The 22,725-nt window shown below is 49.9% G+C and overlaps 1 protein-coding gene across 2 annotated transcripts in view; it reads left to right on the top strand.

Annotated features, from left to right (window-relative positions):
- The window catches only part of LOC147102272 (Na(+)/citrate cotransporter-like), a 65,407-nt gene that overhangs the window by 19,803 nt on the left and 22,879 nt on the right, over positions 1-22,725 (top strand). For both annotated transcript variants that reach the window (XM_085964660.1, XM_085964661.1), the window contains exons 2-5: positions 13,004-13,132; positions 14,849-14,985; positions 16,489-16,817; positions 21,082-21,268. In XM_085964660.1, the coding sequence (XP_085820786.1) occupies positions 13,004-13,132; positions 14,849-14,985; positions 16,489-16,817; positions 21,082-21,268 (782 nt within the window). The remainder of the gene's footprint in view (positions 1-13,003; positions 13,133-14,848; positions 14,986-16,488; positions 16,818-21,081; positions 21,269-22,725) is intronic.

The raw sequence follows: 22,725 nt of genomic DNA, 5'->3' as shown, positions 1-22,725 counted from the left end.
AATATATTCAAGAAAGAGTTGGATATATTTCTTAAGGCTAAAGGGATCAAGGGATATGGGGAGAAAGCAGGGACAGGGTACTGAATTTGAATGATCAGCCATGATTTCATTGAATGGCGGAGCAGGCTTGAAGGGCCGAATGGCCTACTCCTGCTCCTATCTTCTATGTTTCTATGTTTCTATTGCAAGTCGGTTCTAGGCCCCCTCTCAGGGAATGGCTTGTGCCATTGAAAGAACATGAATGGAGCCGCTCCGCAAACCCTGAGGCGGTCAAGGCAACAAATAGTTCAAAGTGCAAACATGGACAATCTGAATAAAGACAATTTTTTATTTAAAAAACTCTGTGCCCTTCCCGCATGACAAACAAATACAGAGAAACCCCCCAAAAAACAGTCAGACACATAACTGGCTCTCACAACCTGGAGAAAATGAACAAAACAGTGAAAAAAAATGACCATGATCCTCGGCCTTCATAAAAAACAAACACAACATCCTCGGCCTTCATAAAAAAGTATCGCAATATTCTCGGCCTTCATAAAAAACTCAACATTTTGCCACACCTCCTACTTTTTGGCCTGCGAGGGTGATCCGCCTCGCTTGTGTGATTGGCCCCTTCCCGCCCTGCAGCTCCTCCTTAATGGGACCCCAGTGGCTGCAGCAAGGCTGGGGGAAGGCTGCTGAGGGTCAGATAGTGAGTTGGCAGATGCCCTTGGGGGACGGCCTGGACCAGCTCTGGGCCTGGAGGGCCCGGCTGCTGTCTGCTCCAACTCTGCTTGGGCGGCAGCAGTCTGTCCTACGGGTGGTGGCAGCTGCAGTGGAGGAGTGACAGTGTTGGCAGCAGGAATGCTGCCAACCTGACAGAGCACAGGCACTCCCTGGTCGGCCGAGACACTGGCACTCGCACGGGCCAGCACTGAAGCATGCGCAGCAATCTGCTGAAGCACAGACTGCTGGGCTGCTGTGGCGCGGCGAGGGCCTCGGCGATTCCTGGTCGATCCAGCGAGGGTGGCAGCAGTTAGTGCCCGTGTGGCCCTGCTCTGTGTCTGCATCAGACCAGCCAGTGAATGCATGGCACAACTGAGCACTTGGCTGGAAGCTGCATGTGATGCAGCGACGTCCTGCTGACTCCTGGCCTGTGATGCAGCGACCTCCTGCAGACTCCTGGCCTGTGCTGCCCTGAAGTCCTGCAGACTCTTGGCCTGTGCTGCCCCGAATTCCTGCACACTCCTTGCCAGTGACTCTAAGCAGTCAGGCATCCTTGCCACTGCAGCCATGAGCTCAATGTGCCTGCGCTCAGCCTGGGCGCCCATTTCACCAAGGAGCCGCACCTCCTCTGCACTCACTGTAGCAGGACTGGAGGCCGAACTCACCCTCCGGGGAGAAGGCCGCCGAGCTTCCCTACCCCTCCCGCATTGCTGCAGCCCGCTGGGCCCCGGAGCTTCACCGTCATCAGACCCTTCCCCCCTGCTCCCCTCCAGAGAAGACGTGTCCCCATCATGGCCATGGGCTGCCTCGGCTGAGGGTGGCACTGATGATCCGGCTTCCTCTTCCTCCTCCTCGCCTTCCGATTCACTCACAGTGCCAGCTTGAGGGCCCGCCTCCTCACCTGGCGATTCAGCATCTGAAAGCAGGGAGGCACAAGAGTTGCTTTAGAGTGAGGACAGGGCGGCAGCGAGGGAGGCATGAGTGCTGCAATGCACTGCATTGGTTCGAGAGTGGCAAAGGATGCTGCTGTGAGGCACAAGTGGAAAGAGAGAGGTCAAAAAGGTGATGACCTTACCATTGCTGTCCAGAACGGGGTCGGCATCTCCAGTGGCGACGGGGCCAATCAGCCGGCCTCCCATAATCTGCTCCACTTGCTGCTCCAGGTCGCTGAGGTCTTTAAGTTCAGGACAGCCTCCCCCGGTCCGTAGCTGCTGCCTGCGATTGTGGGCCAGCTTGCCCTGCAAGAGAAAGGACGGGCTCTGAGTACAGTGTCAAGCCCTGATCTTGCCTGCACTGCCTCCCATGGTGGAATAGCCCTGACAGTGTCAAGCCCTCATCTTGCCTGCACTGCCTCCCATGGTGGAATAGCCCTGACAGTGTCAAGCCCTGATCTTGCCTGCACTGCCTCCCATGGTGGAATAGCCCTGACAGTGTCAAGCCCTCATCTTGCCTGCACTGCCTCCCATGGTGGAATAGCCCTGACAGTGTCAAGCCCTCATCTTGCCTGCACTGCCTCCCATGGTGGAATAGCCCTGACAGTGTCAAGCCCTCATCTTGCCTGCACTGCCTCCCATGGTGGAATAGCCCTGACAGTGTCAAGCCCTGATCTTGGCTGCACTGCCTCCCATGGTGGAATAGCCCTGACAGTGTCAAGCCCTGATCTTGGCTGCACTGCCTCCCATGGTGGAATAGCCCTGACAGTGTGTAAAGTGCTGAATGTGCATGTGATTTTCATGAGAGTGCCATAGGTGTTGGATGAGGGCTGGGCATTGGGGCTTTCAGGACCCTTTGGCCATAAAGTGATGTGCACATGCAGGGATGAAGAGGATACTGGAAAGGGTACTCACCCTGACAACCCGAGTGAGGTCGTTGAACTTCTTTCTGCATTGCGTGGGTGTCCTGGGGACCATGCTGCTGGAGGTCACTCTGTGAGCCAACTCCCTCCAAGCTTCCCTGTACTCGCTGGGCAGCGGCCTCCTGCCACTGTCAGGAAAGAGGACAGGTTGCCTGTGCTCCACTGCGCCAACCAGAACCTTCAGGGCACTCTCACTAAAGCGCTGCGCTCGCTCCCTGGCCTTCTCCATGGTTGTGGGCATGGCGTTGTCGAAGCAGGGCTGTCCAGGCCTAGATTCAGGGCTGCAGTGTGCAGGGCGTGGCTGCAAACCAAATCGACCCTCCCCCTTTAAGAGCTGACCGGCGCCAACGTGTCTGCCTGCAATCGATAACTCGCCGCACCTGCGCTGCGCTCGCCCTCGCTGGTAGCGCCTCGGCTGGCCGGCTTAGCACCTTATGATAGCCGTGCACCGCCTGCTTTAGCGCAGCAGCAACCTCTTGGGGCGATGCACCTCAATTTCGGCGAAGGTGGCGCTAAGTTGCGCCCGGCGCTAACTTTAGCGAACGCCCGGCTGTAGCGCCCCAAATGTGGCGATACTGAATTTCTAGCAAATAGAGATGGACAGGTACAGCACGGGTTAGATACAGAGTAAAGCTCCCTCTACACTGTCCCATCAAACACTCCCAGGGCAGGTACAGCACGGGTTAGATACAGAGTAAAGCTCCCTCTACACTGCCCCATCAAACACTCCCAGGGCAGGTACAGCACGGGTTAGATACAGAGTAAAGCTCTCTCTACACTGCCCCATCAAACACTCTCAGGGCAGGTACAGCACGGGTTAGATCCCTTAATTTTAAGAATTAATTGTGTCGTGCTGCTCCTTGGTGGTGGCTGGGAACATACATTACCCAAAGTGCACACACTCTTAGCCCACATTCTTCCAGCCGTTAACTTTAAGAGACGTAACATGCTCTGCTGTGGAAGGAGCGGGTTTTGGTTTGTAAGAGGCCCCTAGGTCAGCCGTGGAGAGCGCCCCTCCATCCGTGGACTCAAGTTAAAGGCGTTGGGAGAAGTGTGTGAATTTGACATCAGGATAGAACAAACGGGAGAATGTTGCAGTGCTGTTCCGTCACTATCTCCTTCTGCAGAGGCCCCTGTCGGAGACCAGTGTTGTGTAGGGGATTGGTTACAGTGGGTAAGGGGGGAGGAGCCGTGAAATGGTGCTCAGTGTGCGCAAGGGGTTTAAGATGCTGGATCAAGACCCAAATTGGGATCGACGGTTCACTCCACTGCCCGGGCAAATCGTCGTTCAAAACGGGAATCCGTTTCAGTTTATGCTAGGAATGGTTGACCATGGTTGAGCAGAATGACCTTCCTCATTTACTCATGACCTTTTGAGTGTGACTTTAACCTGCAATCCAACAAGATCTCTGCGCTCCTCCAATTCTGGCCTCTTGTGCATCCCCGATTCCCATCACTCCACCATTGGCGGCCGTGCCTTCAGCTGCCTGGGCCCCGAGCTCTGGAATTCCCTCCCCAAACCTCTCCGCCTCTCTCTCCTCCTTTAAGACGCGCCTTAAAACCGACCTCTTTGATCAACCTTTGGAAATGAGGAGGAATTTCTTCTCTCAGAGGGTCGTGAATCTTTGGAATTCTCATTGAAATTAAAGTGGAGATAGACAGATTTTTGAAAGGTAAGGATGTCGAGGGATATGGGGAGCGGGCAGGGAAGTGGAGTTGAGGCCAAGATCAGATCAGCCATGATCTTATTGAATGGCGGAGCAGGCTCGAGGGGCCATTGACCGACTCCTGCTCCTACGTCTTATGTTCTTATGTTTCTGTCACCTGTCCTAATATCTCCTTATGTGCCTCGGTGTCAAATTTTGTTTGATAATCGCTTCTGTGAAGCGCCTTGGGACGTTTTAGTACGTTAAAGGCGCTATATAAAGGCAAGGTGTTGTTGTGGGTCCCTTTAGGATTACACGGTGCAATTGCTCTGCATTCTGGGCACCAATGCTCAGACCAATTAGAGGTCAGGTTGACCGAGTTTCTCTTTTTTTCTAATGTGTGATTGCTAAAGTTAATTAGAGGTTACAGATATTCTGTTGCTGGGGGAATGTTCTTTGCCATTGCAATTCACTGACTCCCATTCCCTTCATTCTGATTTTGAGTCTGGCCCGAAATCTGCACGTGGCAACAACTGACACACAATTGTCACCAGGAGTGAATCTCCTGTAGCCTTGCTCGAGATCCGCTGACGATAAAGGCATCATCCATTAAAGCTGCAGGATTGTGACCTCCAGCTCTGACCCCACTGGAGTTTGCGGGGTGCAGGGCGGTGGTCAATGGGAGGGCACCTCACTAGCATGGGGCTCGCGGGCACGTCTCTGTGCTGTGCCAGTCTCACGGGTGGCCAGGAAATCTGCCGCCGGACTTAAGAAAGAAAGGACTTGCATTTCTATAGCGCCTTTCACTCCCCAAAGCACTTTATAGGCAAATAAGCACTTTTTGAAGTGCAGTCACTGTTGTAATGTACGAAAAGTGGCAGTAAATTTGCGCACAGCAAGCTCCCACAAACAGCAATGTGATAATGACCAGATAATCTGTTGTAGTGATGTTGGTTGAGGGATAAATATTGGCTCCAGGACAGCGGGGAGAACTCCCCTGCTCTTCTTGAAAATAGTGCCGTGGGATCTTTTATGTCCACCTGAGAGAGCAGACGGGGCCTCGGTTTACCGTCTCATCTGAATAGCAGCCCCTCTGACAGTGCGACGCTCCCTCAGTACTGCCCCTCCGACAGTGCGGCGATCCCTCAGTACTTCCCCTCCAACAGTGCGCGCTCCCTCAGTACTGCCCCTCCGACAGTGTGACACTGCCTCAGCACTGCCCCTCCGACAGTGCGGCGCTCCCTCAGTACTGCTCCTCCGACAGTGCGGCGCTGCCTCAGTACTGCCCCTCTGACAGTGCGGCGCTCCCTCAGTACTGCCCCTCCGACAGTGCGGCGCTCCCTCACTACTGCCCCTCCGACAGTGCGGCGCTCCCTCAGTACTGCCCCTCCGACAGTGCGGCGCTCCCTCAGTACTGCTCCTCCGACAGTGCGGCGCTGCCTCAGTACTGCCCCTCTGACAGTGCGGCGCTCCCTCAGTACTGCCCCTCCGACAGTGCGGCGCTCCCTCAGTACTGCCCCTCCGACAGTGCGGCGCTCCCTCAGTACTTCCCCTCCAACAGTGCGGCGCTCCCTCAGTACTGCCCCTCCGACAGTGCGGCGCTCCCTCAGTACTGCCCCTCCGACAGTGCGGCGCTCCCTCAGTACTGCCCCGCCAACAGTGCGGCGCTCCCTCAGTACTGCCCCTCCGACAGTGCAGCACTCCCTCAGTACTGCTCCTCCGACAGTGCGCCGCTCCCTCAGTACTGCCCCTCCGACAGTGCGCCGCTCCCTCAGTACTGCCCCTCCGACAGTGCGGTGCTCCCTCAGTACTGCCCCTCCGAAATTGCGGCGCTCCCTCAGTACTGCCCCTCCGACAGTGCAGCGCTCCCTCAGTACTGCCCCTCCGACAGTGCGGCGCTCCCTCAGTACTGCCCCTCCGACAGTGCGGCGCTCCCTCAGTACTGCCCCTCCGACAGTGCGGCGCTGCCTCAGTACTGCACTGGAGTGTCGGCCTAGCTTTTTGTGCTCAAGTCTCTGGAGTGGAACTTGAACCCACAACCTTCTGACTCAGAGGTGAGCGAGCTACCCATTAGGCTACGGCTGACACATCGGGTGTGAGGAGTCTGATCCTGCACTCATTTTGCAAGTCATTACGGTTGGTGTTCCGTCCTGCAGAGATTCAGTGGGTCGATTCTAAGCCGAGGAGGCAGGAACCCCCACCACCCCCGCTGTGTAGGAAGTCTCCGCCCTGTTGGGCTTATTGGCCCGGTATAGGGCGGGGCAAAAGGACCCTCCAGAATCAGCAGAGACAACTACTTTAAACACCACCGTCCTTTCTATCATACAGAATATATTACATCGAGTTACATCAAGTCTACAACACAGAAACAGGCCATTCGGCCCAAAGGGTCCGTGCCGGTGTTTTGCTCCGTACAATCCTCCTCCCACCCTCTTCATCTCACCCTATCAACATATCCTTCTATTCCTTTCTTCCTCATGTGTTTATCCAGCTTCCCCTTAAATTCATCTATACTATTTGCTTCAACCACTCCCTGTGGTAGCGAGTTCCACATTCTCACCACTCTCTGGGTAAAGAAGTTTCTCCTGAATTCCCGATTGGATTTATTAGTGACTGACGTAAGAAAACTACTCGGCACTTGGTCTACACGTTAAACAAAGCTTTCATCAACTGTTTTACAACATGGAAGTCTAGTTGTGTCCTTCACTAGTTCCTGGTAAGAATGTCCTGAGCAAGCTGGGCCCGTGCCCGAGTATTTATACTCTCCCTGGACAGCGCCACCAGCAGACCGCTCAGTATTATTTCATAAGTCATTTCCACATGAATGACTGATTCATGTCAGTGACTATCTTGTATTTATGGCCTCTAGTTCTGGTCTCCCCCACAAGTGGAAACATCTTTTCTACGTCGACCCTACCGAACCCCTTCATAATTTTAAAGACCTCTATCAGGCCACCCCTCAGCCTTCTCTTTTCTACAGAAAAGAGCCCCAGCCTGCTCAATCTTTCCTGATAGTTATAACCTCTCAGTTCTGGTATCATTCTAGTCAATCTTTTTTGCACCTTCTCCAGTGCCTCTATGTCCTTTTTATAATATTGAGACCAGGACTGTTCACAGTGCTCCCAGTGTGGTCTAACCAAGGTTCAATACAAGTTCAACACCACTTCTCTGCTTTTGAATTCTATCCCTCTAGAAATGAACCCAGTGCTTGGTTTGCTTTTTATGGCCTTGTTATCTACATCATTATAGTATATTAGAGATATAGAAACATAGACATAGAAACATAGAAGATAGGAGCAGGAGTAGGCCATTCGGCCCCTCGAGCCTGCTCCGCCATTCAATGATATCATGGCTGATCATCCAAACTCAGTACCCCGTTCCTGCCTTCTCCCCATATCCCATGAATCCTTTAGCCTTAAGAAATATATCTAACTCCTTCTTGAATATATTTAATGAATTAGCCTCAATTGCCTTCTGTGGTAGAGAACTCCACAGGTTCACCACTCTCTGGGTGAAGAAATTCCTCTTCATCTCTGTCCTAAATGGCTTGTATTGATTTCTTTGTGGGTTCAATGACGAGACATTTATGAAAGAGAATGTCTTTTAATCTAAAGTCTGTTCAACTCTTTATACAGCTTTACAGGAGACACGATGCTTGTGATGCATCTAGAACTAAACTGAAACTAAACTCCACTGCCTTGCTTGTCTCGGTCACATGCCCTCTGCTGGTCAGGCACAAGCAATCAATACATGCAAACATGCTGTTAAGGCATCATAATCGAACAGGCAAATACCATCTCTATTTGCTGATATCATTACATCTCCTTTTCTTAAAACAAAAGTAATTTACTTTTAACTAACAACATGTTTTCTTTGTATTAATCTGCATTTTAACTGTAACACTTAATGAACTTACATTATCATTATCATGATCAAGGTTTTTTAACCTTGCTTTGTGTGTTCACATGAAATATGTCAATGCACTAGAACTTGAAGAAAGAATAAGATAACATTACTTCCTTCTATAACAATAGTCCTTAAATTTGCTCAATGAGTCTCTCAGGAGGCTTCATGTGTCTTGAGGATTTTCTGATTGATTGTCCTTGAATCTGAGTTGTTGCCTCAGATGATGTGTTCTCAGCTGTGTGATCAGGTTGTTCAACAGTATCAGTCTCTTGACCTGCTGTGGCTGGTCCCATGAGAAGATCTCGATGATTTCTTCTCAGAACAGCACCCTCATCTGTCTGAATGGTGTATGATCTTGGTTGAACTTCACTCAGGACAGTTCCCTTCTGAGTCCATGTGTTTGTTTTGTCTTTCAACCTTACTTGGTCACCAGTGTGGAGTTCAGGTAGGTTTTGTGTTCCTCTGTCATAGTAGTACTTTTGCTTTTCTTTCTGTTGTTCTTTGAACTTCCTCACTTTCTCCCCCTCTTTTGTTTTCAGGAGGTTCTCCGGGATGGGTAGGTTTGACCTTAGCTGACGTCCCATCAGGAGTTGGGCTGGTGACATACCACACTCGAGCGGCGTTGTGCGGTATACAAGCATGCTTTGGTAGAAGTCAGTTCCACTGTCTTTTGCCTTGTACTTCAGTCTTTTCACTGTGTTTGCGGGCTCTCCTGGGTCAACAGCTCTGGACAACGTGTCTGCTGTATACCTCAGCTTACCCGGTGTGTACGCAACATTCAGTTCATCATAGACTGTCTCTCCTTCGCTTTCCACAACGAGGACTCTCTTTACCAGGTTCAGTCTCTCACAGGCTTTTAAACCTAGTATGGCTTGCACATCCTTTGGCACCACGATTAATGCTAGCGTGTGCTCTCTGTCCTTGTGTGTCACTTTGACAATGCATCTTCCTTTCACTGGTATTTCAGTACCTGAGTATCCTGTCACTTTCACTTTTATTCCATGTATCTTTGGTCTGGGTCTAATTTTCTTAAAATCAGTCTCTGATATCACATTAACTTGTGCTCCAGTATCCAATTTAAATGGAATGTGTATGTCATTCACTTTTAGTGTCAACATCCAGTCTCTTTCTTCTTTTTTGTTTTCAGACACAACATCTGCATAGAACTCCTCTATGTCGCTTTCATCTACTGCATGGACCTTGCTTTGTTGCACTTGGTTCTTGCAGCAACGGGCATAATGGTTGTTTTTGTTGCAACTATTGCATGTTTTACCATATGCTGGACACTTTTTTGGTGGATGCTGTGTACCGCATCGACTACATGTCTTTCGATTGTCCCTTTCATTTTCGTTCGCTGGCCACGCCTCTTTTTTCACATTGGCGCTCTTTTTGTTAAACGGTTTATGTCCGTTCATTCTCACTGCATCCACGTTGCAGCTATTGTCACTGAACAGCTCCTTTGCCTGCAACTTCACAGTCTCTGTAGCCCTACACAGTGCTATGGCTTTTCCCAGGTCTAGATCTTGCTCTCTTAGCAGTCTTTCCCTTAGACCATTATTCGGAATACCACACACCAGTCTGTCTTTTATCAGCGAGTCTGTCAGTCCCCCAAATTCACATGTTTTGCTTCGGTTTCTCAGTTCAGTCACATACTGATCAATAGTCTCACCCGTTTTCTGAACACATGTGAAAAATCTGTGCCTCTCAAACGTCACGTTACGTTTAGGTATGCAGTAGGCCTCAAACTGTTCCATTATTTTATCTAGCTTCATTTTGTCTCCATCAGCAGCGAATGTGAAGTTATTATACACCTCCAGCGCTTCATCACCCACGACATGTAAGAACACTGACGATTTCTTATTATCATTTTTCTCGTCAGCTCCGATTGCCGCTAAATACAACTCTACACGTTGTTTGAATCTCCTCCAATTTTCAGCCACATTACCTGTCAACTGAAGCGTCGCCGGTGGGAGTAAATCTTCCATTTTTCACTTTGTTAGCTATTCTCCAATGGTAAGCAATGATGTTCTCTTTTGGCTTGCTAATTTGTGGAGAGCTGATTTAACTTCAGATTTTTTCTCTTCATCTCTTTCAATCACTTCTGACACCATGTATTGATTTCTTTGTGGGTTCAATGACGAGACATTTATGAAAGAGAATGGCCTAGAAATTGAGTTTGCGCTGCGCCGGGGCTTAATGCCGGAAATTTAGCGCCGGTGCTAAGTCGCGCTGTGCGCGCCAAAAATTCAGTAGCGCCGCGCCCAAACGGCTGCCGGCGCTACTGAAGGCTGTTTGCGCCTGAAAACTGGCGCTACGCGCCGCATTGCGGCGCTATTCCGGCGCTGCGGCGCCCGATGCGGTGCGGCAGGCTCGGGAAGTGCAGGCCTCCTCCTTCAGTTAAGGAGGAGCTGCCTGCACCCGCCCGCTGGCCGGTTAAATTGCCACAAAAATGAGCCCGGCACCTCGGGGAAGTGCCGGGCTCGCAGCCGAGAAGCATCTGTTCCGCGGGGGGGTGGTGGGGGAGTCCGGGGAGGGAGGTGCGGGCAGGCGGCCGGCGGGAAAGCGGCCGGCCGCCGCTCCACCTTTATGCGCCGGCGCAAAGTCGTGCAAGACTCTGTTGCCAGAGTCTTAGTTGCGGCTGCCACGGGCGAGGCGGCCGCAACTGAATTTCGGCGCTGGGGCCCGTCACCACGGCAACCGGGACGCTGCGCACACCGATGACGTCATCGGTGCCGGCGCAGCGCTACCGGTGTAACGCCGATGTTGGGCCCTAGTCAATTTCAAAACCGGCTGTAAGTCCAGCGCAATGCCCTCTAGCGCCGCAAAATGGGCGCTAAGCCCACTCAATTTCTAGGCCAATGTCTTTTAATCTAACGTCTGTTCAACTCTTTATACAGCTTTACAGGAGACACGATGCTTGTGATGCATCTAGAACTAAACTGAAACTAAACTCCACTGCCTTGCTTGTCTCGGTCACATGCCCTCTGCTGGTCAGGCACAAGCAATCAATACATGCAAACATGCTGTTAAGGCATCATAATCGAACAGGCAAATACCATCTCTATTTGCTGATATCATTACATGGCTTACCCCTTATCCTTAGACTGTGACCCCTGGTTCTGGACTCCCCGGCCATCGGGAACATCCTTCCTGCATCTAGTCTGTTTAGTCCTGTTAGAATTTTATAAGTTTCAATGAGATCCCCTCTCATTCTTCTAAACTCCAGTGAGTACAAGCCCAATCGACCCAATCTCTCCTCATTATGACAGTCCTGCCATCCCAGGTATCAGTCTGTTGAATCTTCGCTGCACTCCCTCCATGGCAAGAACATCCTTCCTCAGATAAGGCGACCAAAACTGCACACAATACTCAAGATGTGGTCTCACCAAGTCCCTGTACAACTGCAGCAAGACATCCTTGTTCCTGTACTCAAACCCTCTCGCAATGAAGGCCAACATACCATTTGCCTTCTTAACCGCCTGCTGCACCTGCATGCTTACCTTCAGCGACTGGTGCACAAGGACACCCAGGTCTCGTTGCACTTCCCCTTCTCCCAATCTATTGCTGTTCAGATAATAATCGGCCTTCCTGTTTTTGCCACCAAAGTGGATAACCTCGCATTTATCCACATTATACTGCATCTGCCATGCTTCTGCCCAATCACCCAACCTGTCCAAATCATACTGGAGTCTCTCGGCATCCTCCTCACAGCACGCACGCCCACCCAGCTTTGAGTCGTCTGCAAACTTGGAGATATTACATCTAGTTCCTTCGTCTAGATCATTAATATATATTGTGAATAGCTGGGGTCCAAGGACCGATCCTTGCGGTACCCCAATAGTCACTGCCTGCCACTCGGAAAAAGACCCGTTTATTCCAACTCTTTGCTTTCTGTCTGCCAACCAGTTCCAAGATATTATAGTATATTAGAGATATTATAGTATATTAGAGATTATACTACATTGTATATGTTATAGTGTGTAGTATTTATATTATTCCCTACAAACCCTCTAATTCCAAGATGATTTCACTAATGAATCCTATGTTAAAGGGGGTGCAGGAACAGCGAGGCCTGGGGGTGAATGTACACAAATCTTTGAAGGTGGCAGGACAAGTTGAGAAGGCTGTTAAAAGAGCCTCGGGATCCTGGACTTTATTAGTAGAGGCATAGAGTACAGAAGCAAGGAAGTTATGCTAAACCTTTATAAATCACTGGTTAGGCCTCAGCTGGAGTATTGTGTCCAATTCTGGGCACCGCACTTTAGGGAGGATGTGAAGGCCTTGGAGAGGGTGCAGAGGAGATTTACCAGAATGGTACCAGGGATGAGGGACTTCAGTTATGTGGAGAGACTGGAGAAGCTGGGATTGTTCTCCTTAGAGCAGAGAAAGTTAAGGAGAGATTTGATAGAGGTGCTCAAAATCATGAAGGGTTCTGATAGAGTAAATAAGGAGAAACTGTTTCCAGTGGCAGGAGGGTCGGTAACCAGAGGACACAGATTTAAGGTGATTGGCAAAAGAACCCAGGAGAGGATTCCAGATAAGATATACCAGAGTGATATTTACAGGAATGTGGGACTTCAGTTAAGCGGAGAGACTGGAGAAAAATCCAGAGGAGGAGATGAGGAGAATGTTTTTACACAGCGAGTTTTTGTGATCTGGAATGCGCTGCCTGAAAGGGCGGTGGAAGCAGATTCAATAGTAACTTTCAAAAGGGAATTGGAGAAATACTTGAAGAGGAAAAATTTTCAGAGCTGTGGGGGAAAGAGCAGGGGGAGTGGGACTAATTGGAGAGCTCTTTCAAAGAGTATGATGGGCCAAATGGCCTCCTTCGGTGCTGTACAATTCTAAAAGCAGACAGTGTTGCTGAGTGCTTCCCTTCTTCTTGTTCCAGGAAGCTGGCTGTGGCTTCACAATCATACTCATGGCCACGTACTGGTGCACAGAAGCTCTACCACTTGCCGTCACTGCCCTGATCCCTGTTCTACTTTTCCCGATGTTTGGAATCATGCAATCATCGGAGGTAAGTTGCCGAGATGTGGAGGCCAACATTCCTCTTTTACACAAATGAAGTGAAGAGTGAGTGGGGCAGTGCTAGAGGTCTAACGGTCAGTGCCGGGGTGGGTCAGAGGGGAGGGGTGGGGTCTGTGTTGACTGACTATTGCTGGATTCCGGTTTTAATGGAAATTACGGATCCTTGGTTTGAATTTGCGGTAAGGGAGGGCTGGAAATTTCCGATCCTGCCACTGTACCGTAACTTTAATGGTTCTTAGCCCCAGGACATTGCTGCAGGAGTTCCTCAGGGCAGTGTCCTAGGCCCAACCATCTTCAGCTGCTTCATCAATGACCTCCCCTCCTTCATAAGGTCAGAAGTGAGGATGTTTGCTGATGATTGCACAGTGTTCAGTGCCATTTGCAACTCCTCAGATAATGAAGCAGTCCATGCCCGCATGCAACAAGACCTGGACAACATTCAGGCTTTGGCTGATAAGTGGCAGGTAATATCCGTACCACACAAGGACCAGGCAATGACTATCTCCAACAAGCGAGAGTCTAACCACCGCCCCTTGACATTCAATGGCATTACCATCGTCGAATCCCCCACCATCAACATCCTGGGGGGTTACCACTGACCAGAAACTCAGATAATTAGTTTTAGTGATGTTGTTTTAGGGATAAATATTGGCCAGGGCACTGGTGAGAACTACCTTGCTCTTCCAGTACTGCCCCTCCGACAGTGCAGCGCTCCCTCAGTACCGCCCCTCCGACAGTGCGGCGCTCCCTCAGTACTGCCCCTCCGACAGTGCAGTGCCCCCTCAGTACTGTCCCTCCGACAGTGCAGTGCTCCCTCAGTACTGCCCCTCCGACTGTGCGGCGCTCCCTCAGTACTGCCCCTCCGACAGTGCAGCGCTCCCTCAGTACTGTCCCTCCGACAGTGCAGCACTCCCTCAGTACTGCCCCTCCGACAGTGCGGCGCTCCCTCAGTACTGCCCCTCCGACAGTGCAGCGCTCCCTCAGTACCGCCCCTCCGACAGTGCGGCGCTCCCTCAGTACTGCACTGGAGTGTCGGCTTGGATTATGGGCTCAAGTCTCTGGAGTGGGGCTCGGACCCACAACCTTCTGACTCAGAGGCGAGAATCTGAGCCACGGCTGACACCTTAGATGAAACCGTAGGACACCATTCCCTGAAGGTGATTCAGTTGTGGAAATATTTTCCCTTCAATCAACTGGTAATAAAGTAATATAATTATTGTCTCATGTTCTTATGTTATTGCTTTCTAAATATCAGCTTAGCAATGACTGTATTAGTGGATGAATGCTTAACCCATTCGCTCACCATTTCTCTGTTCACTATTTTAACACGCAGGATTAGCACCTCCGCTAAACCAACAGAATGAGAGACAAGAGCACCAAGTATTCGTCCAATAATAGCACCATTTCTCGGCTGTGGAGAGATGCTGGTTTCAATAAGTGGATAACACAGACATGCACGCACACAAACACATGTGCACAGTAACACATGCACGCACACAAACACACGTGCACAGTAACACACATGCACGCACACAAACACACGTGCACAGTAATACACATGCACACACCTAGACAGACACACGTGTACCAACACACGCGCGCGCGCACATGCATACAAACATGCACATACACAAACGCACGCATGTGCACCCACAATCATACTGTGTCACTGTGATGTTCTACCGCTGTGAGCTTTCTGTTCCAGGTGTGCATGCAGTATCTGAAGGACACCAACATGCTGCTTATTGGTGGGTTGATGGTGGCAATAGCAGTGGAGCACTGGAACCTTCACAAACGCATCGCGCTGAGGGTGCTGCTCATTGTTGGAGTCAAGCCGGCTCGGTAAGGCTCCATTATTGATTGGTTTACTGTCAGGAGGTGGGGTGGGGGGCTGTTGTGCTCGCTTTAGTCACTTGAATTCCCTGTAGGGTTTATTAGTGACTATCTTATATTGATGGCCCCTAATTCTGGTCTCCCCCACAGTTGGAAACATCTTCTCCACGTCGACCCTGTCGAACCCCTTCATAATTTTAAAGACCTCCATCAGGTCACCCTTCAGCCTTCTCTTTTCGAGTGAAAAGAGCCCCAGCCCGTTCAGTCTTTCAGTCTAGCAAAGAAAAAACTTGCATTTATGTAGCATCTTCTTACGTCCCCAGGACCTCCCAAAGTGCTTGACAGCCAAACGTGTGCATTAAGAATAAATGTTGAGAGTAAATGAAGAATTGATTTGGGACTTGAGTTCCAAGAGCTCAGGTGGTTCGAAAGCCAAGTTACAAATATTGGATCAGCCCAAAAGAATAGACTTCCAATTCTATTTAAAGAGCTTTCATTAAAGACATACAGGAAACTCTTTTTTATCCGGCACCGACGGGACCGGATTGGTGCCGGTTGATCAAAAAGTCCGGATTACAGAGAGGTATACTTACCAAGGTACGAGAGCCCCGCACACAGCCACAGGTGCAGGAGCCCCGTACACGGCACTTGTGCAGGAACCCCGGTTACATGGCCACAGATCCAGGAATCCCGGTTACATGGCCACAGATCCAGGAACCCCGGTTACATGGCCACAGATCCAGGAACCCCGGTTACATGGCCACAGATCCAGGAATCCCGGTTACATGGCCACAGATCCAGGAATCCCGGTTACATGGCCACAGATCCAGGAACCCCGGTTACATGGCCACAGATCCAGGAATCCCGGTTACATGGCCACAGATCCAGGAATCCCGGTTACATGGCCACAGATCCAGGAACCACGGTTACATGGCCACAGATCCAGGAATCCCGGTTACATGGCCACAGATCCAGGAACCCCGGTTACACGGCCACTAATGTATAATAAAACTTACCTGAACCTACTCCTGAATTTTGCCGGTTAAGAGAGATTGCCGGATTAGGTGCCGGTTATTTCTACAGCGTTTTCAATGTAGTAAAACGTCCTGAGGTGCTTCACAGGAGCGTTTATCAAACAAAATTTGACACCGAGCCACAGAAGGAGATATCAGGACAGGCGACCAAAAGCTTGGTCAAAGAGGGAGGTTTTAAGGAGTGTCTTAAAGGAGGAGAGAGAGGCGGAGAGGTTTAGGGACGGAATTCCAGAGCTTAGGGCCCAGGCAGCTGAAGGCACGGCTGCCAGTGGTGGAGCGATGGAAATCGGGGGATGCTCAAGAGGGCAGAATTGGAGGAGCGCAGAGATCTTGGAGGATTGTGGGGCTGGAGGAGGTTACAGAGATAGGGAGGGGGCGAGGGCCATGGAGAGATTTGAAAACAAGGATGAGAATTTTAAAATCAAAGTGTTGCGGGACCAGGAGCCAAAGTGCATTATGGTGGGATCTTCCTTTCCAGGTTAATGTTGGGGTTCATGAGCGTGACCGCTTTCCTCTCGATGTGGATCAGTAACACGGCCACCACTGCCATGATGGTGCCCATCGCCCAGGCCGTGTTAGACCAGCTCAACAAAGCAGAGACCGACCACCTGGAGCTTGATGATATCTACGAAAATCAGGCGGCGGAACTTGAGCAGCAGGACACAGCGAAGTCAGAAGATAAAGTGATCATCGATTCCCATGACACTGATATGCTGCCTGAGAGTTTCTACAGCACCACCTTCGACACAGAGAAGGTCAAGCAACCAAACGGTTTAGAACAAGAGAAGAACGGCACAGCTGATCAATGTAAGAAAGAGTCATCAGTTTAACAGGCTTTTCAATATTTTGTTTTTAGTTTCCATATTAAAAATGCTAACATAGCACTGGGATTTATTCCTGGGGGTTTAGAATACAAAAGCAGTGAAGTTATGTTAAACTTGTATAGGACCCCGGTCAGGCTGCACTTGGAGTACTGGGCACAGTTCTGGTCTCTATACTATAAAGAGGATATAGAGACATTGGAGAAAGTGCAAAACACATTTACAAGGATAGCACCAGAAGCGAGAGATTACAGCTATCGAGAAAGATTGAACATATTGAGGCTTTTTTCTTTAAAACAGAGAAGACTTAGAGGAGACCTGATGGAGGTCTTTAAAATGATGAATGGGGTGGACAGGGTAGATGTGGAGAGAATGTTTCCACTTGTGGGGGAATCCAAAACTAGGGACCATAAAAAAGTTTTTCCTCATGTCACCTTTGGTTCTTCTGCCAACCACCTTAAATCTGTGTCCGCTGGTTCTCGACCCTTCTGCCAATGGGAACAGTTTCTCTCTATCTACTCTGTCCAGACCCCTCATGATTTTGAACACCTCTATCAAATCTCCTCTCAACTTTCTCAGCTCCAAGGAGAACAGCTTGTCCAGTCTATCCACGTAACTGAAGTCCCTCATCCCTGGAACCATTCTTGTAAATCTCCTCTGCACCCTCTCTAAGGCCTTCACATCCTTCCTAAAGTGCGGAGCCCAGAATTGGACACAATACTCCAGTTGGGGCCGAATCAGTGTTTTATACAGGTTCATCATTATTTCCATACTTTTGTACTCTACACCTCTATTCATGAAGCCCAGGGTCCCGTATGTTTTTTTGAACCCCTTTCTCAACCTGCCCTGCCACCTTCAACGATTTGTGCACATATACCCCCAGGTCTCTCTGTTCCTGCACCTCCAGTTTGATACAACTGAGTGACTCGCTAGGCCATTTCAGAGGGCAGTTAAGAGTCAACCACACTGCTGTGGGTCTGGAGTCACATATAGGCCAGACCGGGTAAGGACGGCAGATTTTCTTCCCTAAAGGACATTAGTGAACCAGATGGGTGTTTACGACAATCCAGTAGTTTTATGGTCACCATTACTGATACTAGCTTTTCATTCCAGATTTTTAAAATGTAATTAACTGACCAGCTTTCTCTGGATGAGCACATATTTGATTTAAGAGGATATCAATTGACCAAATCCCCTTCCATTCATTGCATAGAATCCCAATTGACCAAATCCCCTTCCATTCATTGCATAGAATCCCAAAGGACCAAATCCCCTTCCATTCATTGCATAGAATCCCAAAGGACCAAATCCCCTTCCATTCATTGCATAGAATCCCAAAGGACCAAATCCCCTTCCATTCATTGCATAGGATCGCAATTGACCAAATCCCCTTCCATTCATTGCATAGAATCCCAAAGGACCAAATCCCCTTCCATTCATTGCATAGAATCCCAATGGACCCAACCTCTTCCAATTCACTCTCATTGTACACAATCCCAATGGACCCAACCTCTTCCCATTCACTCACACTGTACACAATCCCAATGGATCCATCCCCTTCCCATTCACTCCCATTGTATAGAATCCCAATGGACCCAACCCCTTCCCATTCACTCCCATTGTATAGAATTCCAATGGACCCACCCCCTTCCCATTCACTCCCATTGTATAGAATCCCAATGGACCCATCCCCTTCCCATTCACTCCCATTGTACAGAATCCCAATGGACCCATCCCCTTCCCATTCACTCCCATTGTACAGAATCCCAATGGACCCATCCCCTTCCCATTCACTCCCATTGTACAGAATCCCAATGGACCCATCCCCTTCCCATTCACTCCCATTGTATAGAACCCAATGGACCCACCCCCTTCCCATTCACTCCCATCGTACACAATCCCAATGGACCCATCCCCTTCCCATTCACTCCCATTGTATAGAACCCAATGGACCCACCCCCTTCCCATTCACTCCCATCGTACACAATCCCAATGGACCCATCCCCTTCCCATTCACTCCCATTGTATAGAACCCAATGGACCCACCCCCTTCCCATTCACTCCCATCGTACAGAATCCCAATGGACCCATCCCCTTCCCATTCACTCCCATTGTATAGAACCCAATGGACCCACCCCCTTCCCATTCACTCCCATCGTACAGAATCCCAATGGACCCATCCCCTTCCCATTCACTCCCATTGTATAGAACCCAATGGACCCATCCCCTTCCCATTCACTCTCATTGTACAGAATCCCAATGGACCCATCCCCTTCCCATTCACTCCCATTGTATAGAACCCAATGGACCCATCCCCTTCCCATTCACTCTCATTGTACAGAATCCCAATGGACCCATCCCCTTCCCATTCACTCCCATTGTACAGAATCCCAATGGACCCATCCCCTTCCCATTCACTCCCATTGTACAGAATCCCAATGGACCCATCCCCTTCCCATTCACTCTCATTGGTAACAACTTCAGGTCTCAATATAAAATGTCACCACCTGTTTGTATTGTGGTCTCCACAACAACAACAACTTGTATTTATACAGCGCCTTTAATGTAGTAAAACGTCCCAAGGTGCTTCACAGGAGCGATTATCAAACAAAATTGACACCGAGCCACATAAGGAGATATTCGGGCAAATGACAACAAGCTTGGTCAAAGAGGGAGGTTTTAAGGAGGAGAGAGAGGCGGAGAGGTTTAGGGAGGGAATTCCCGAGCTTAGGGCCCAGGCAGCTGAAGACACGGCCGCCAGTGGTGGAACGATTCAAATCGGGAATGCGCAAGAGGCCAGAATTGGAGGAGCGCAGAGATCCCGGGGGGTTGTCGGGCTGGAGGAGATTACAGAGATAGGGAGGGACGAGGGCCATGGAGGGATTTGAAACAAGGATGAGAATTTTAAAATTGAGGCGTTGCTTAACCGGGAGCCAATGTAGGTCAGCGAGCTAGTGTTTTTGGCAGAAAACCATTGACCCATTTAAACTACACTTCCAAACCTCCAATCAGTTCCCTTCCATGTGAGTCTGGAGCTAATAGCCCTGTACCTCCATTTCATAACAGGAATTCACCCCATTCTTTTTTGAACCCTACCATGGCTTCCCCACCATGGATCATTTTTTCCACAATTCTATCACACTCATACTGGAAAGAAATGTTGATTAAATTTTCTAATTTCTCTTGATACCCTTAACTTTAAATGATGACCTCTAGTTCTCACAGCCTGTGTTCAACAGTAGAACACGCCCCGATCCAAACTTCCCATAGCCATCAAACTCTTAAAGGCCTTCATCCACTTTCCTTTCTCTGGAGAATGAAGCCCCAGGTAGAAAATTATCCTCATAGCCCAGCCCACTGAGTTCAGGAATCAGACTGGTCACCATGCCCTGGACTCCCTGCGGTAATTCCACCTCTACCTTGTAAATGTAGAGGGAGCTTTACTCTGTATCTAACCCCGTGCTGTACCTACACTGGGAGTGTTTGATGGGACAGTGTACAGGGAGCTTTACTCTGTATCTAACCCCGTGCTGTACCTACCCTGGGAGTGTTTGATGGGACAGTGTACAGGGAGCTTTACTCTGTATCTAACCCCGTGCTGTACCTACCCTGGGAGTGTTTGATGGGACAGTGTACAGGGAGCTTTACACTGTATCTAACCCGTGCTGTACCTGCCCTGGGAGTGTTTGATGGGACAGTGTAGAGGGAGCTTTACTCTGTATCTAACCCGTGCTGTACCTGCCCTGGGAGTGTTTGATGGGACAGTGTAGAGGGAGCTTTACTCTGTATCTAACCCGTGCTGTACCTGCCCTGGGAGTGTTTGATGGGACAGTGTAGAGGGAGCTTTACTCTGTATCTAACCCTGTGCTGTACCTACCCTGGGAGTGTTTGATGGGACAGTGTACAGGGAGCTTTACTCTGTATCTAACCCCGTGCTGTACCTGCCCTGGGAGTGTTTGATAGGACAGTGTAGAGGGAGCTTTACTCTGTATCTAACCCCGTGCTGTACCTGCCCTGGGAGTGTTTGATGGGACAGTGTAGAGGGAGCTTTACTCTGTATCTAACCCGTGCTGTACCTGCCCTAGGAGTGTTTGATGGGACAGTGTAGAGGGAGCTTTACTCTGTATCTAACCCCGTGCTGTACCTGTGTTTGGCGTGATCTCTGGCCAAAACCAGTTCACTGATAATGTTGCAAAGAATAAGATAACCGACTTTGCTTCAAATGTAAGTTTCTGATGGATTTTTTTTAGGTAATGGACAGGTTCATGTCGCAGAAGACAGTACCACCATAGAGGAGGAAGACAACATTAGATTACAGCAACATCTGAAGCTGTCCAAAGGAATGAGTCTGAGTGTGTGCTACGCAGCAAGTATCGGGGGTACGGCCACTCTCACTGGCACCAGTCCAAACCTCATCATGAAGGGACAGTTGGATGAGTGAGTATCTGCAGTCCATCGCAGATGCCTCATTGGTATAACATTGACTCGGTGTCCATCCAAAATTCCACCACCTTTGTTCTATTAACCTCTCCTTCACCCCTGACCTTACGAACCTTAATCGGCTTTCCATCCCCCAACACATCAACATTGAAATCCTTGCCCTTGTCGACAATTCCCTCCATGGATTTGTCCCTCCTACTTAGATTATGCCTTGAGTTATCAAGGCCTCCTCCTCCCTACCCTACCTCACCCAATCGTGGACTCTACCCACCCATTGAATCTCCTCCCACAGCCCATGTACACTCTCCCCTATCACGGACTCTACCCACACATTGAATCTCCTCCCACAGCCCATGTACACTCTCCCCTATCATGGACTCTACCCACCCACTGAATCTTCTCCCACAGCCCATGTACACTCTCCCCTATCATGGACTCTACCCACCCACTGAATCTTCTCCCACAGCCCATGTACACTCTCCCCTATCACGGACTCTACCCACCCACTGAATCTCCTCCCACAGCCCATGTACACTCTACCCTATCACGGACTCTACCCACACATTTAATCTCCTCCCACAGCCCATGTACACTCTCCCCTATCATGGACTCTACCCACCCATTGAGTCTCCTCCCACAGCCCATGCACACTCTCCCCTATCACGGACTCTACCCACCCATTGAATCTCCTCCCACAGCCCATGTACACTCTCCCTGATCACAGACTCTACCCACCCATTGAATCTCCTCCCACAGCCCATGGACACTCTCCCCTATCACAGACTCTACCCACCCATTGAATCTCCTCCCACAGCCCATGGACACTCTCCCCTATCACGGACTCTACCCACCCATTGAATCTCCTCCCACAGCCCATGTACACTCTCCCCTATCACGGACTCTACCCACCCACTGAATCTCCTCCCACAGCCCATGTACACTCTCCCCTATCACGGACTCTACCCACCCATTGAATCTCCTCCCACAGCCCATGTACACTCTCCCCTATCACGGACTCTACCCACCCACTGAATCTCCTCCCACAGCCCATGTACACTCTCCCCTATCACGGACTCTACCAACCCATTGAGTCTCCTCCCACAGCCCATGTACACTCTACCCTATCACGCACTCTACCATTTAACCTCCAGAGGGAGAGTTCTGTATAGAACACATCTTAGAATCACACAGTACAGGAGGCCATTCAGCCCATCGTGCCTGTGCCGGCTCTTTGAAAGAGCTCTCCAATTAGTCCCACGCCCCCCTGCTCTTTCTCCATAGCCCTGTAATTTTTTTCCCCTTCAAGTATTTATCCAATTCTCTTTCAAAAGTTACCAGTGAATCTGCTTCTACCACCCTTTCAGGCAGCGCATTCTAGATCACAAAAACTCGCTGTGTAAAAAAAAATGTTTCCTCGTCTCCCCTCTGGTTCTTTTGCCAATCACCTTCAATCT

The sequence above is a fragment of the Somniosus microcephalus genome, chromosome 22, assembly GCF_052327205.1.
Source record: "Somniosus microcephalus isolate GS21.2 chromosome 22, FLI_Smic_1.0, whole genome shotgun sequence".
NCBI classification, from domain to species: domain Eukaryota; kingdom Metazoa; phylum Chordata; class Chondrichthyes; order Squaliformes; family Somniosidae; genus Somniosus; species Somniosus microcephalus.
This window is presented reverse-complemented; position numbering and strand designations above follow the sequence as displayed.